The sequence below is a fragment of the Mustela nivalis genome (assembly GCF_964662115.1).
Source record: "Mustela nivalis genome assembly, chromosome: 7".
NCBI classification, from domain to species: domain Eukaryota; kingdom Metazoa; phylum Chordata; class Mammalia; order Carnivora; family Mustelidae; genus Mustela; species Mustela nivalis.
Genome location: NC_139026.1, coordinates 66297128 through 66312632, shown reverse-complemented (window position 1 = coordinate 66312632; position 15505 = coordinate 66297128). Strand labels below are relative to the sequence as shown.

The 15505-nt window shown below is 40.1% G+C and overlaps 1 protein-coding gene across 1 annotated transcript in view; it reads left to right on the top strand.

Moving 5' to 3' along the window:
* Positions 1-9080: 9080 nt before the first annotated feature.
* Positions 9081-15505, top strand: part of LOC309868825 (liprin-beta-1-like) — a gene marked incomplete at its 5' end in the record, with an annotated part of 46012 nt that continues 39587 nt past the window's right edge. Inside the window, 4 exons of the mRNA XM_082739010.1 lie at positions 9081-9299; positions 10211-10342; positions 14889-14981; positions 15304-15396. Coding sequence (XP_082595136.1) covers positions 9081-9299; positions 10211-10342; positions 14889-14981; positions 15304-15396 — 537 coding nt within the window. The remainder of the gene's footprint in view (positions 9300-10210; positions 10343-14888; positions 14982-15303; positions 15397-15505) is intronic.

The following is a 15505-nucleotide window of genomic DNA, read 5'->3' as shown; positions in this document are numbered from 1 at the left end:
TGTTAGTGTACATTTCATGGGCTCCAGCCCACCACCTGATTTTGCCTCTGAAGGTGGACTCGCTTTCTTGGATGACCTGCTGTGGCCTAGAACAAATAGTCCTGTAAAGGAAAGAACCTTGCACGTAATAGATGCTTTCTCAGTACTATTGGAAAATTTACTGTAAAAGGACCAAGAGCAGTTCAGATAGGAAGCAGAGTGAATAGAACCTCCAAAGACAGCGAGGCAGAGGTCTGCAGTATCTGATAGGAAGTGCCCTCTAGTGATCTGTGGGGGTCATGTCAGTTCTAGGGTGTGAGGGAAGCTATAGAATTGGGCTTCCAATCGCGTTCTTCTTCCCGGAACAGTGAAGCCCCTTTCTAGGCATCCGTCTCAAAAACGGATGGTGTGGAGGATCTGCCCTTTCCCTGAACACATTGGTATATACCATGGTTTTAATACATTTGGAACAAATAAAATCTAAAGAATGCCACTAAAAAAATTGAGAGAAGAAGATAGAAAAAGTGTTCTTTCTGTAATACGAGTAATGCCACTGAACTATATGCTTAAGAATGGTAAAAGTGACAAATTTTCTGGGTATATCTTACCACCACCCAAAATGAGAACATTAATACTGTGATAAAACTGATGGTTGGATTGTATCTTGGCATTTCCCAATGCAGGTGCTGGAGACAACAGACCTGAATTTCAATTTGGGGGCTGATTCTTAGAAGCTTGCATGATTTGGGGGAGATTTTTTAAGCTGTTTGTCTCGTTTCCTCGTTTGTGAAACAGGGACAACAGCTTCTGCCGCACGGGAGTGTGAGTGCCGGGAGCGAACTTATGAGTGCTTGTCGGTGCGCCTGGTAGACGAGTCGAAAATACAACACTGAAGAGATTGTAGAGGATGGAGGGGAAACTACGGGGTCCATCTGCAAAGAGGGAAAGAAAGTGTTGGCTCCAGTTCCGTGTCACTCCTACATGGTTCACTTTTTTACAAGGCTACAGACATTTTTCAGACTATGGAGAAGCTTTTACAATATTTTAGAGACTTCTTCTCAGTTACATAATTAAGATTTCATTTATGTTTAATGATAGCCACTTTGGGAGTCCATGTCCTTAAGACTGATACCGATCTTCTCATTAATGCCACTGGCCCTTTGCAGTTCTAATTACTTTGTCTGGGCCAGGAGACCCCCTGGTTTCCTGTCGGGTGTCGCGTCTTCCTTCCCTACTGATTTCTGCTGTATCATTCTTTCATAGGATCAGAAGCTGGTTCAGAAGAAAGAAAATAGTCACATTAATAGTTTGTTACTTGTGAGGGGATATTAAATCACTAAGAATGAATTTGTTTGAATAAAGTAGCTATAGCTGTAACCTTCTAAACACTGACAAGTTTAAGACTCCGAAGTTTTTCTCCTGTGGTTAAAACAAAACAAAAACCTAAATCTGTTGAGTATGCCATATTTGGTCAAGTACTGAGATAGAAGTATTATCCTGTTAATAGAGATATTAATGGTGGAGAATTACATGCTTTATCAAGCTCTAAGTTCAAGAGGGCAAACAGAAAAATATGTCAAATTATTTGAGCCAAGCAAGCAGTTTCTGTTTGCTTTAGGTCTAACTCTATGAGTTGCCTAGAACATTCATACTATGCTTTTCCCAATAGAAGACGTTGAGGATCATGACCTTGATCAGGGCATAAAATCCCACAAGTGACCAGTTACTTAGCAGCTTTAGTATGAGGCATTCGCAAAATCAGCAGAAATGACAAAAGTGCAGTTTTTGACAAAGTGAGTGGAACTGCGATGATAGAACTTCAAATCGGCATCGTGGCCGATAAGATAAATTGAAGTGTGCCTCACTGGCTTCTGACCTGATAAGTCACAATACATTTCCATCGTATTCCTACATTTAAAAAATAGGTCCTATTAATTGCAAGTGTATCTTCTAAAAAAGTTTTTAGAACAAGTTTCATAAAAATAAAAATACTCATGACTTGAGACGTGGGGCACATTCTCTCCAGTCCCTGACTCTCCGCCACATGACCCATTCTAGGCCCGCCGTCCCCAGAATCCCCCACTGCTCTCTGCCCAGCTTCCCTTCTCATGTGTGTCTCCAGGGAATGTTTGTTCCAGCTTTGGCAAACAAGGCCCATCTTAAGATTGGGTCACAGGGTCACAGATCATCTGAGTTCAGCAGTGTCTCACTGAGACATCCTAGCTCACGTGAAAGCTTCTCACCCCCAGAACACTTGTTTCTTGCTCCCGTTGGCTATTGAGTGAAGAAGATGTGTTCTATTTCTGGAAAACAAACACTGAGAAAAATTACAACCCAGAAATAAATCCATATTTCTGATTTTGACCACATCTGCTCTCTTGACTTGGAAAGTACAGGAGGTACTCAGGCTTATCCTGAGCTTCGGGCTTTGAAGCACTTTCTGGCGACTTTGAATAAACAGGCATCTTTTTCTAGGAGAAGGTCATGAGTGGGCTTTTTGGGTGTGACGCTGTATATGTGAGATGGATTTCTCCCTTTGGATTTCTTTTTGAGCAGACCTGATGAGATTTTGGAAGAAATAGACATCTTCCTGGAAAGATTGTCTGTATTGCCCCGGGTTCGTATTTATTTTTTAGAGTCATAACAGAAATTTCAGAGGAGACAATAAATGGTGTGTTTCAAGATTGATGGAGGCAGACCTGCTAGTACATAGCGTCATCAGCCAATCAGTGGGGACACTCCAGTGGGGATGCTCCAGGAGCTCCCAGTGGCAGTGCTGTTGCCCTGAGATCATTATGCACAGCACAAGGTGAGAGCCTCACCGCCCTGATTCCATCACACTTGGAGAGAGGACAGGGGAGTGGAGTATTGTTGCCTGGTGGTTTGACTTCCAGTGCTCTTGCCATCACGTTCATTTATTCTTTGGACAACAGTGTATGAGATTCCTTCTTGTGCTGGTAGGCCCTGGTGAAATGTGACTGTGGTGTTCGTGGCCTTCCTGTCTTTCTCCGTTTCTCCTCCTACTCCAGTATCTGGTAGAGAGCAGGCAAACAAATGTCTGCACGCAGCAGTAGAGAGGTAATGCTGGTTAGGGTGCACGAGGCCCTGGTGTGAGAGGGTTCTTTGAGTGGCTGGAGATAAATTTAACCAAAGGAGATTTAGAGGGCTGCGCCTTCCTTTTTTGTCCTTGATACAGAATTTTGAAAAATGTCATCATGAAATAAAAAACTGGATGGCAGTTTTTAAAACTAATTTAAAAAATAAGTGTATTGAGGGGCGCCTGAGTGGCTCAGTGGGTTAAGCCTCTACCTTTGGCTCAGATCATGATCTTAGGGTCCTGGGATCGAGCCCCACATTGGGCTCTCTGCACAGTCGGGAGACTGCTTCCTCCTCTCTCTCTGCCTGCCTCTCTGCCTACTTGTGATCTCTCTCTCTGTGTCAAATAAATAAATGAAATCTTAAAAAAAAAATAAGTGTATTGACTTTGGTGGAGACTGTGTATCTGTGTGTGTGTGTGTGTGTGTCTGTGTGTGTGTATCTGTGTTATAGCAGCAGTCCAACTGTTTCTTAACATTTGTTGTCCTTATAAAATGAAACTGATTTTCTTTTCCATATTGTCATTTAGCTACTCAGCACTCTGATTTGGGAATGTTCTATTCAAACTGAGTTCTGTGTTACAACAGAAGCTAAGTGTAATTGTGGCAAATCACTGCTTGCTTGTTGGTTTGGGATTTAGACAGGACAGCAGAGCTCTGGAAAGAACAAAGCAAAACGAAGCTGGGGAGAGAGGGTAGTCAACTGGAGACCAGTGCAAACCAACAGAACTAAGAAAATTAAAGGAAAATATAGCACGATACTTTAAGTGAACATAGCAGGCAAAACATTCCTGCCTACCTTGAAGTAGTAACCGTTGATATTGTTGTGTGATGGGTACTTAAGGTCTCTACTTTCAGATACAAATGAAATTTTGTATAATAAAACAGTTTTTGAAAGGGAGGCATGGGAAGCAAGATGCTAACATTTATTACATCTTTATACTTCATCATGGGTCTACTTGACCATTAAAAGGAAAATAATATAAATAGAAGAGCTTCTATCTAGATGACTGTGGGTGAGGTATATTGTGCCTTTAGCATTATATGGAGCATCTGCTCCATGAATTCAGACAACTCATATTCCCAGGGGTGGTTGCTGGCTAACTTTTGGACTCTATAATTCTGTAAGGAATAGAGCCATTTAGACATTTTACCCGTCGTGCCAGGAATATCCGGCAAACACCACAAGTTCCTTAATTAAAGTATCACTGTTGCATTCGAGCTGGATCCCTTGCCTTGCTTTTCCCTCCCAAGTGTCCCATACCTTCCTCCACACGCACTGTTAGTTGGCTACAATACTATTGAAATCCCCAAGCTGATGCTGATTTTGACTTAAACTTTCAGTTGTATCGAATGTGGTCAGGATGGAGTTGCATCATGAGTGAAAGTAGGAAGAGTTATTTTGAAGGCATCTCTGGGATTTTGAGTAAAGTAATTTGAGCTGGTGTTCAGTGCTTTGGATGTCAAATAGACTCAACAAGAGTTGATACTCAATGTATTTTTAACTCTCTGCCCATGATTTTATAAGAATCTTGGGAGAATCAAAAGAAATGTAAGGTAGTTTTGCCTTGTGGGATCATTAAGGAGAATAAGTGACCAACTCTTGTAAGGTCATGAGGAAGCCATCCATGGCAGAATATGGTGAAAAGCTAAGTGGTGAAGGACAAGACAGAGAAGGGAAACAGTGTAGGGGCAGAAGAGAGTATGGCATAAGGTAAGAAGGAGGAGGTGAGAACTGGCTAAGAAAAATGGATTTGTAGAGGCCGAGAGGAATGATGAGTGAGTATAGTGGTGGACACACAGCCTTGGAGTAGATGTTGGAATGGCCAGTGGAAGAACGTTCACTAGGAGGAAGAAACTGAGAATAGTATGGGTAGAGGTGGTAATTGTAAGTCTCAGGGAAGCAGGAAATTAAGGATCCAAAGGTTATGTGGAATAATGAGCTTTGAGCAGGAAGTAAGACTCAATTCCCCCAAGATGGCGGAAGAAAGGGAAGATGTCGAAGGCCATATATACTCTGCTTTGGAGAAGATGGTATGTAAGGGAGTTCATGCAAGATAGTCTCAAGTATAGTCCATTAAAAAGGCTCTGAAAACACCTTGTAAACATGGTAGCAAGAGGGAGTACAGGCTTCAGGTCAACCACGGAGTGAGAAGTGAGAGGGCCAACTTGCAACCAAGTGTTCATTCATCCTGTATTCATCTGATGGTTATTGAACACCTATCATTCGTTATTCATTCCATAGTCATTTGGTTTGAACTCACTGTGTGCCAGGTGCAAAGGCAAACCTACTCACAAAGAAGGCAGTTTGTTGGAAGAGGGGAACATACATGTAGCCACGTCTAACCTCATCTGTTCAGTGTGTTGCCTGCCACGATGAGGATTCCACGATCTGGAATCTCTAACTGGCCTATGAGTGAACAGGTAACTCAAGGAACACTTCACAGGCCAAGCCCAGGTTGAGCTGGACTTTACAGAGCGAGGAAAGATGAGGAAAGGGTGGGAAATACGGCCCGCACCAAAGGAATAGAATTTGAGAGTGCATGCCACGTGGGAGGTTTTGAGTGGTCAGGTTGGTAAAGCTTGGGAGTTGGAGGAAAAACAGAGGTGGTAAGGTATTTGCCTAATGGAATTTACCTCCTGCAAGGATTCTTAAGTCCAAGGTAACAGAATTGGCAGAAATAGAAATAAATGTGTGAAGAGACTAGACTTTCACCTGCTTGACTAGGTCAGTGCACTCCTTGAAAAGTATTTAACTACTCCATTGGTGATTCTTAACTTTGGCTTTGTTTTGCTGTGGTGACCTGTGGTCTTTTAAAAAAAGAACTCCTTGAGCATTATGAACTCTTGTAAATATCACTAGTCTCGAGAAGTGTGAGTATGTATGCTCATAGTGAGTCAGTTTTTAGTATTTTGATTCTAAGATCGTTTTGTGATACTGATTTTGGAACATCTGATTTCCATTTCAAATGCAGTAGCTTCGTGAAACCCTTCTAGAACTTGCTATAGCAGCATTTCTAATCTTTCCATCGGAAGAAATAACAACTTTTACTTTTTATCCTCAGTGAACAGAAACCTTTTTTTTTTTCTACCTCATGAAATGTATCTGTTTATAAAAGCACGTGGGGTTTTAAAAGCAGATGCCTGCTAACATTCATCATCAGAATGAGGAATTCAAAGCTGTAGAAGGCCAGTCTGAGTACTGCTTCAGATTGAGAACATGTATCATACATCCTGGCTCTGTTCCAAAAAACTGTCCTTAAGAAATTATGTAAATTTCATTTTCATGGCAGTCCCTGGGGTTGGAAGTCTTTCAGGCCACAACTTGTAATGTATTTGGATTCTTCGGTTTACAATATGACCAGAATTATGCAATGGTTATAGGGCAGGTATGTGGTCAAGCTGATGTTAAAAAACTTTATCCACTCTAAATACATGTTGCAGCCTTCCTCAATTAGCTTCTGATTCTTTTGTGGCCTCATGGGCAATGTATCCAGTGCATCTAAGTTTTTAGAAGCAACATGCTGCAATTTTCTTTTTTGTTAGCATGTGCATGTACGTGTGTGTGCGTGCGCTCAACACATGCCTTTTATTACTTCCAGAATTTATATGGGAAACTGCATTATTTGGAAAGGTAGTATAAGAATACCAGTTAATTCTGGAAAATAATAGATGTCACATCTGCTGTGTTCTTGGACGATAAGGTTGAGTTTGTGTTTCTCTGGTTTAAACCTGAAATTATTTGCTCTTTTTTTTTTTTTTTTAAGATTTTATTTATTTCAGAGAGAGAAAAAATGAGAGAGCATGAACAGGGAGGAGAGGCAGAAGCGGACTCCCTGCTGAGCAGGGAGCGTGATGTAGGACTCCATCCCAGGACCCTGGGATCATGACCTGAGCTGAAGGCAGATGCTTAACCAACTGAGCCTGCCAGGCGCCCCTGAAGTTATTTGCTTTCTTCATTGACCTCTGGATGGCCCTATCTAACTAATTTGAGCTCCAGTGGCTTTTATTTCTGTTGTAGTTGAATGAGGAATCAGGAATTTCTATTGGGATTACCCGTCATATGATTATGAGCTACTTACATGAGATAACAAGGGACATATCAGATATACTGCTGTATTTCAAAATGATGTTTTTATATTGTGTGCTCTCCGTGAGCCTTTTTGTGTATCTCCTTAATGGCTTTTATATATGAGACAGCTGAGAAAAAGAAAAATGTGACTCGCTTTCCCAATCGGTGTTTCCTTCAGCATTTACACCATGCACAGACATGTCCGAATCTGATAAAAACGTGCGGGGCTGGAGGGAGGTGAAGAAAGTGAGCACGAATCTAAGCAGAGCCCCAGGCCAGTGCTGTGGTTGCAGGATGATACCTGTTTCCAGGCTCTGCAGGAGCTTGGCGTAACCTAATAGAGTTGAGCAAAGTCACAAAGAGTGAAGTCAGAATGGGAGCTAATAAAGTTCCTGGTAAGGTGTGGATGGGGACGGTTGGGGGAAGTAGTTGTGGACTGCTTCCTAAGCTTTCAGGGGAAGGAAGAAAGGCTTCAAAGACAAAGGGAAGGCTTGCCCTGAGATTTGGTCCTGAGTAACAGGGAGGAAGCTGATATGAGCTGCCCCCAAGGCCTCCTCTGTAAAGACAGGCATTTGCAGTTCTGGGTTTGCAACTTGGGAGGAGAGGGGAGGCACATAAGGGCAGCCCAGGACATTCCCAGTGCCCCCACCCAGAAATAGCACAGATCATTCAGGCGGCATAAGTAATTTCTGCCTGCCCACACACTCGCGAAACTTCGTATGACCCAGCTATGCGTCCCTGCGAGCATGTTAGTAACCACTGTTCCTTTTAGGTCATGATTTTTCTGCTTGATGGGAACTTGTCTGGTTTGGTGATAACATGCCTACCATGCCCATTTTACCTATTTTGAGGCAAATGGACCAAGTTTTAGACTCGTGTTTTCTAGCAGTGGTGGCAGCAGCTGGCTGAATTCTATTCAGGTTCCTTGGATTAAGAATGTATGCCATTTTATTTGCTCACAGTCGTTTCAGTTTTAAAGAGAGTCAAGCCTTACACATACTCCTTCATCTTTTCAGACAAATGGACACCTGCCCGGAAATGGAGAGGTGTATCAAGAAAGGCTAGTACGTTTAGAGAATGATAACGAATCTCTCGTTCTTCAGGCAAGTGATTTTTAACAATGCTATTCTTCCTCCACAACATATTTACAAAGACCATTTTAAATTGGGATGGCATATTCAGATGCTTGGGAGCCGGATTGCTGATAGAAATAAGTGCTGATAGAAATAAGTACGTACACACAATAGGGAGTGGTGAGGACTGTGGTAGCACCAAGGTGTGCCTCCCCGGTCTAGAGTGAGCAGCCTCGGCTCCTCTGATGACAGCCACAGTGTCATCTAAGCTGACTTTCTGATCTGATCTGTCATCTTAGTTGATCTGGTGTTTTTAATTTACAGCATAAATTGCAATTTTATACCACATATTTTCATAAACCTGAATGTTTTTGAATCTGAATCTATTTAATTTTCAATTTTAAAAATGATCCTGTGAGCTGAACAGAACAGAAGTGAGTAGCGGACTCTGGTTTAGTGGCTAAATTTGAGTTTTCTTCTTCTTAATGTTTTAAATGCACGACAAACATTTTTATTTTGGTATTTTGAGTTAAGTAAATTGCAGTGTATTTATGGGATTGGTGATCGTGGGGAAAGACTCACGTGTAGTCCTTGACAGCTTCTCTTTCAAACATAACTCTCTTAATCTCTAATACTACCTCCCACTCCCATTCCAACCTCCCCAAAATGATGATCTATGCACATACCCTCTCGCATAAAATGGTTGAAATGAAGTTAACCTATAACTACAAGGTATTGCATATCCCCAATCAGCCCTAACCTCCTTAAAAATTGGGAGTCTGCAGGTCAAGAAGCATCACTTAGATAGGATTGTAAAGGACTGCTGTCTTATTGACAGCTTTTTTTTTCCCCTTACAACAAATGGGTAGTGACATCATTCCAGTTTTTGTTCTATTTAGAGAAATAAAGTTTGTAGTGGGACCCAAATCCTTCCTAATCTATTGCAGTATTTTGCTCTATATACAGGTAAGTGTGTTAACAGACCAGGTGGATGCTCAGGGGGAGAAGATTCGAGATTTGGAATTTTGTCTTGAAGAGCACCGGGAGAAGCTGAATGCCACAGAGGAAATGCTGCAGCAGGTATGTTCAGAAGCCGTCACTGAGGTGGGGTTTTCTTGCTCGCCTGTTTGAAGTTCTGCACTTGTTTGTTGTGTCCCCTCGGACGCAGCATTGAAGTTCATGATTCACCGAGACTGGCATAGTTTAAGCAAAAACCGAGGGTAACAGGGTCTCAAAACACATGCATAACATAGAAAGCGTTCATGTAATTTGAATCTGGAATAAAATACTGATAGGATTATAGGTAGTTTTAATGTTCTTCTTTAAATTTGCATATGGTTTCCTAACCCCCAGATATGAGCATATATTTTATGATTAAGAAAAAAGATACGTACCATATGTGACTTTTATGGGGAAAAGAAAACAAACCCAAACTTGTAATACACCACACACACACACACACACACACAGTGCTCGTAGACGAGAGGGCCTATAATATAGCGGGTAGGGTACGTACTGGAGGGAGACTGTTTCAGTTTGAGTCCTTGCTCTGCCACATCCTTGCTGTATGACCTTTGGCAGGTTTTCAGCCTCTCTGTTCCTCACCTTCCTCATTTGTTGAACACAGATAATTCCTGAGTTATCTTTAGTAGGAGTTTCTGCTTTAGAAAGTTGTTTTGAGGATCGAACCACATCAGAACAGTGCCTAACACAGAGCGACCCTGTCAGCATCAGTGTTCTCATCAGGCTTTGAAGCAGTTAAGATTTCTGCATATCTAGAGCATGTACGTCTCCCCAGGAAGTAAGCGCACACTTAGTTCTGCTCCATGAAGGTTCACAGAAGCAGATAATATTTTCAAATTTTATCTGTTTAGTGATTAATCTTTACCACATTCCCGACTTGATAGTTACTGCTTTGCAGGGTAAGACACAATCATATGTGGTGATTTGTAATAAAACAAGTTTTGAGTGTATCTCTTAAATTCCAATAGGAGCTTCTGAGTAGGACATCCCTAGAAACTGAGAAGTTGGATCTGATGGCTGAAATATCTAACTTGAAGCTTAAACTGACCGCTGTGGAGAAGGATAGATTGGATTATGAAGACAGGTTCAGAGACACGGAGGTAAGTGATACCCTCCCCCTTAACATACATATGCGTGTGCGTCTGTATATGTCATACACATATTTCCAGAGCAAGTTGAAATTCCTTGTAGGCGTGAGGGGGAGGTAGTTAATGGCTACGTGCTCTCGTTCATCCGTGCTCCTTTTTAGGAATAATCTTTAATTACATTGGCTTTTTTTACATTGACTTTTTAATCACTAAATGCTCATGGCAATATTTATTGTGAGATTTTTTGTTGTTCATACCTTTTTTTAAATTGTGAGACTTTTGATATGAAATTTTAATGCTTTCATTAGTCTTTAGAAAGAACTTTTCACTTTGTGACATTTGGAGCTTCTCTCTGTTCGTCTGCCTGTCTGTCCTCCTGTCCGTCCTCCTGTCCATCCGTAGTGGTTTTCTTCATTATGGAAATAATGGGTTTAAGTGTATCACTTTACTAATAGCCATTTTTACATTTTACTGATTATTTTCTATATAATAAGTAGGTTTGAAAATATGTACAGAGAACATGCTTTTATTATATAATCATAAAAATCAGATTTTTAGAGTTTATTCAGTTTGGCCTTCTACTTTTGGTCTCTTCCACACATAAATCATACCAATTAAATAAAGCTCAGTATACTTTTGTGAAATTTGGGATAGATTCTACAACTTGAAGTACCCATTTTTGTGGTTAAACATGTTTTGTTCTTTGGGCTGTTTTATTGTTAATCTGGGTCTTTTATTTGCTTATTATTTGTTGTTGGGAAAAGAGAGCATATCCGTTTGAAATCTGTTTATTTGGAAAAAATTTGAAGATCTGCAGGACTCCCTTATCTCCCAGGGAATCTCTTCCTTTCTCTCTCTTTTGTTTCCTCGGTTGGAGTATGGAAAGTTGTCATACTGCATTAGAAACTGCGTCCCAAGAAGCGGAGAGGAGAACTCATTTAAGTATTCTTCCCCCTCTGTTTTCTTTGCACACGTTTCTTTGAAGCCAACTCTGTACCATCATGATAACGGGGTCCCTTAGGTATGTTACTAGCTGTGGGCAAGTCCCGCATAGACTGGCTTTAGTGAGATTTACTCCATTGCTATTTTCCAAATTCAATTTTCTGCCAAAATGGAACTGTAATGGAAGGTCTTGGCGTATGTGTTACTTCCTCAACAGCAAAAGGAAATCCCCAACTTAGTTCACGTTCAATCTTCAAAAGTTCTTTGTCAGTCACCTATATGAGCATGTTCCTCACTTGATTGAGGCTGGGGCTCTTAGAACAGAGCTGAGAAAGTCATCCAGTTTCTCTAAAATTGTCCCTTTTGTGCTTTCTTGAAAAAATCCATTTGGATATTTTCCTCTATTTCCTCTCTGTCATTCCCTGACTCCACACTTGCTGCATAACATGACAGAGTTCAGTCAACAGATGGACTGCGTGGCATGGAGGTTACTCTGGTGCAGGGAAAGACGTCGCAGTGTTCTGGTCAAGAGTTGGCCCTTTCCCTTGTGTCCATAAAGCTGAGGGGGAGTCATCCTGCATGACTGGTTAATTTGGATCGGGGATGTTAACCAAGCATTGGGACTAAATAGAAGTGGATGTGTTAGGATTTTTTGGTAAGACTCCAGAGCAGTAGTCACATCTCTTGAGTTTGTCTGCGTTTTTTTAAAAAAGATTTTATTGAGTTGAGAGAAAAAGAGCGTGTGAGCAGGGGGAGAAGGTGAGGGAGAATCTCAAGAGACTTTGTGCTGAGTGAGGAGCCTGTCGTGGGGCTCGATCCCATAACCCTGAGCCGAAGATCAAGTCAGAGATGTAAGCGATTGAGCCACCCAGGTGCCGTGTCTGCATTTTTTTAATAAAACTTTTTTTTTTTTTTCCTGGTGCTTCCTTCCTTTACTCATTACTCATGCATTTTCAATCATAAACAAAGTGATCCTGTCATCAGACTTTCAGTAAACTCAATCCTTGATTTTTTTTCTAAGATATTTAACACTATTGGTAAAATACCACATGCATATCTAGAGATTATAAACTATAATCTGATCAACCTCATTACATATAACAACAAATAAAATAGTCCTCAAAATTAAAACCGAATTGAATATGCTCTTTCCTATTTTTGTTCCCTTAATAAAATGTTTGGTGGGGGCGCCTGGCTGGCTCAGTCAGTAGAGTGTGCAAGCCCCATATTGGGTCTGGAGCCTCCTTTAAAAACAAACAAAAATTTCCCTGGCTGTTTCATGAATCCAAAATTCCTTAACTTTGTCTTAGAATTTTAGATTATTTGGAGATTAATTTCTAAGAAAATATTGGAGTGGGGAAGAAATACAGGCACTTCTGAAAGATTAAGGGTAAAAGTCTTGAAATCCTGGAATTTTGAAGACTTGCCTGGAATGGCTGATAGGAGATGCTTAACACTATTCAACAGTGCCCCCTTCTGGTAAGAGTACAGATGCCAGAAATGACGTTTCTGCGGAGCCTGAAGTTTCTCGGAGAGGGAAAAGGGACTAGTAACAGGGGTTTTCTTTTTATAAAGAACTGAATTGGAAATAATTTGAATTCCATTATTTTAAAGTCTTATATTGAGCTATTTCCAGATTTTCCAGCTTGACTGACTGTGGAAAAACAGGACTTCTTTCAGGTTGGAGATTTACATTCATACTTAGTGTTGCCAGAAGGGAAATTTGGGTAGGGTTTGTTTGTTTGTTTGTTTGTTTGTTTTTTAACAGAAAAATTATCTCAATTTATAATTGTGGTTTTTTTAGTTACTTCTTTTTGCAAGTTGTCACTGTTTCTAAAAGAAGAGTTAAAATAAGACAATACCAAATAGGAATTCAAAGCTGCTAGCCATGAAAAAGTGGCAAGATATATATTAAAAAGACCAGGAGATGAAGGAAGGTCACTAAGAATTCTAGTATGCAAGAATGATTAATAAATGGGGGATAAATAAATGGGAGAAACTGACTTTTTCCTTAGACTTGAATTCCGAACCTGTAGATAAGGAATCACAGCTAAAATGTTATTAAATGATGTCAAACAGTTCCTGACCTCATTCGTGAAAGGAGGAAACAGCTGTTCCCTTACTGAGGTACTGTACTAATAACAACTGTACTAGGGGCACCTAGGTGGCCCTGTCAGTTAAACCTCTGACTTGAATTTTGGCTCAGGTCAGAATCTCATTGAGCCTTGCCTAGGACTCCATGCTTAGCGGGAGTCTGCTTGAAACGTCTCTCCTTCTTCCCCCCTCTTTAGGAAAAAAAAAAAAAAAAGAAAAAATAATTATAATAATAACTAATGAGTAATTATTATATAGTACTGTTAAGTAATTTAGGAAAGGCATCCCTCTCCCCATGTGTGAATCATTACTCATAGAAGTTTAGTAAGAAAGTTTTATTTCTTATGGTATTGCTTCTTTTTTATGGCATTTTTGTATAGTTCTGTCATCTGTTTATTTGTGGCTCAGGAGTAGAGGACTTGTAAAATGAGGAATAAAAACATGTTAAGCATTGGTGGAGTCTTGATGGTTTGTAATCAAAAAAGAAATCCTTTCCACAGTATTTGAAGTTGGTATTGTGTGGCATTCTGATTCCCTTTTCCTACTGTCTGGGCTCTAGACAAAAATATGTTACTGTTTCTTAGAACACTTAGACAAGTTTTACAAGCAAATTAGTTTTTGTTTTGTTTTGTTTTTTTAATGTGAAAGAGAAAAGCTTCTGGCTGTATTTGTATTATGAAAACCTTAGGATTATTTTCTTTTTTCTGTTCCAAATGTAACATTCATGTTATGACAATGTATTTGTAAATTACAGGGCCCTCATCCACCCTCAAGCTGAGAATCCTTGGTTTAAAAGGTTTACATTTCAAAAAAAACAATAAAAGGATTTAAATTCCATTCCATTCTCCCAGACTGGGTTGATGAACAATCTATATTTTTGTTAGACAAAGGAAGAAATTGTAAAAATATTTTTATAAATAATCCACAGATCACTGAAAAGGCCCTAAAAGTAATGGCTTTACTAAAGAAAATTTTTCTAGTTAATTTTTAAAGTTGGAATCTATATGGTGATTTTTAGTCCAGAAATAGCTGATGATTGATGTATGCGATTGGCTACCTTTGTTAATCAAAATTGAAAGTCACCTTTTAACTCTTAAGCATAGGAGACAAACTGAGGGTTGCTGGAGGGGTGGGGGGTGGGGGGATGGGGTAAGGGGGATGGGCATTAAGGAGAGCAGTGATGTGAAGAGACTGGGTGTTATATAAGACTAATGAATCACTGACCTCTACCTCTGAAACTAATGATACATTATATGTTAATTATTTGAATTTAATTTTTAAAGAATTACCTTTTATTTCCATAATCTCATGATTGTGGGCCAGATGCATGGAGAATTTAAAATAGTGTTTTAACTAGAAAGATGCTTTGGGCCTCAGGGAGATACATTTATTTCCATTTGTCTGATCCAATTCCTACAACCTGAACCCAGGGGCTTGTTGACTAGGTTTCCAAGCTGCTATTTTGGCCTACATAGGTGTGTTGTTGCTTTCCTGATATGTTTCATTGTTCCTCCTTTGACAGGGGCTAATGCAAGAGATCAATGATTTGAGGTTAAGAGTCAGTGAAATGGACAATGAAAGACTTCAGTATGAAAAAAAGCTGAAATCAACCAAGGTAAGCTTTCTCAATGGCAAAAATTTGTAAACAGCCTGACTCACTTACCTATGATCCATAATACAAGTTCTCAACTCAATAGATGATAAAGAAGTTATCTTACAAGTGAATGAAATTTCCCCCCAAGCTGGAGACTTTCTTGAATTTGAACACCACTATTCTGAATTTTTAAAACTTGGGGCTTTAACTAATCTAGTGAAACATAACCTGTTATTTCTGTTAGTTAACCTAACCTCCTTTATAAATCGATACTATTTTCTTGGATATTTAGGCTTGTCTTTTTCTATCTGTGGTTTCTTTCACACCTCTGTCTCTCTACCAGGCTTTAATGGCCAAACTTTCTAGCATGAAAATCAAGGTGGGTCAGATGCAGTATGAAAAGCAGCGGATGGAACAAAAATGGGAGTCACTGAAGGTGTAGTAGACTTTGGGTAATGGGGTCCTGGGCCTGTTTGCTTTCTGGCTTGCGCTGTTTTGCCGTGATAGTGTTTTTTAGTAGCATGTGCATTCATCGTGTGTGTGTC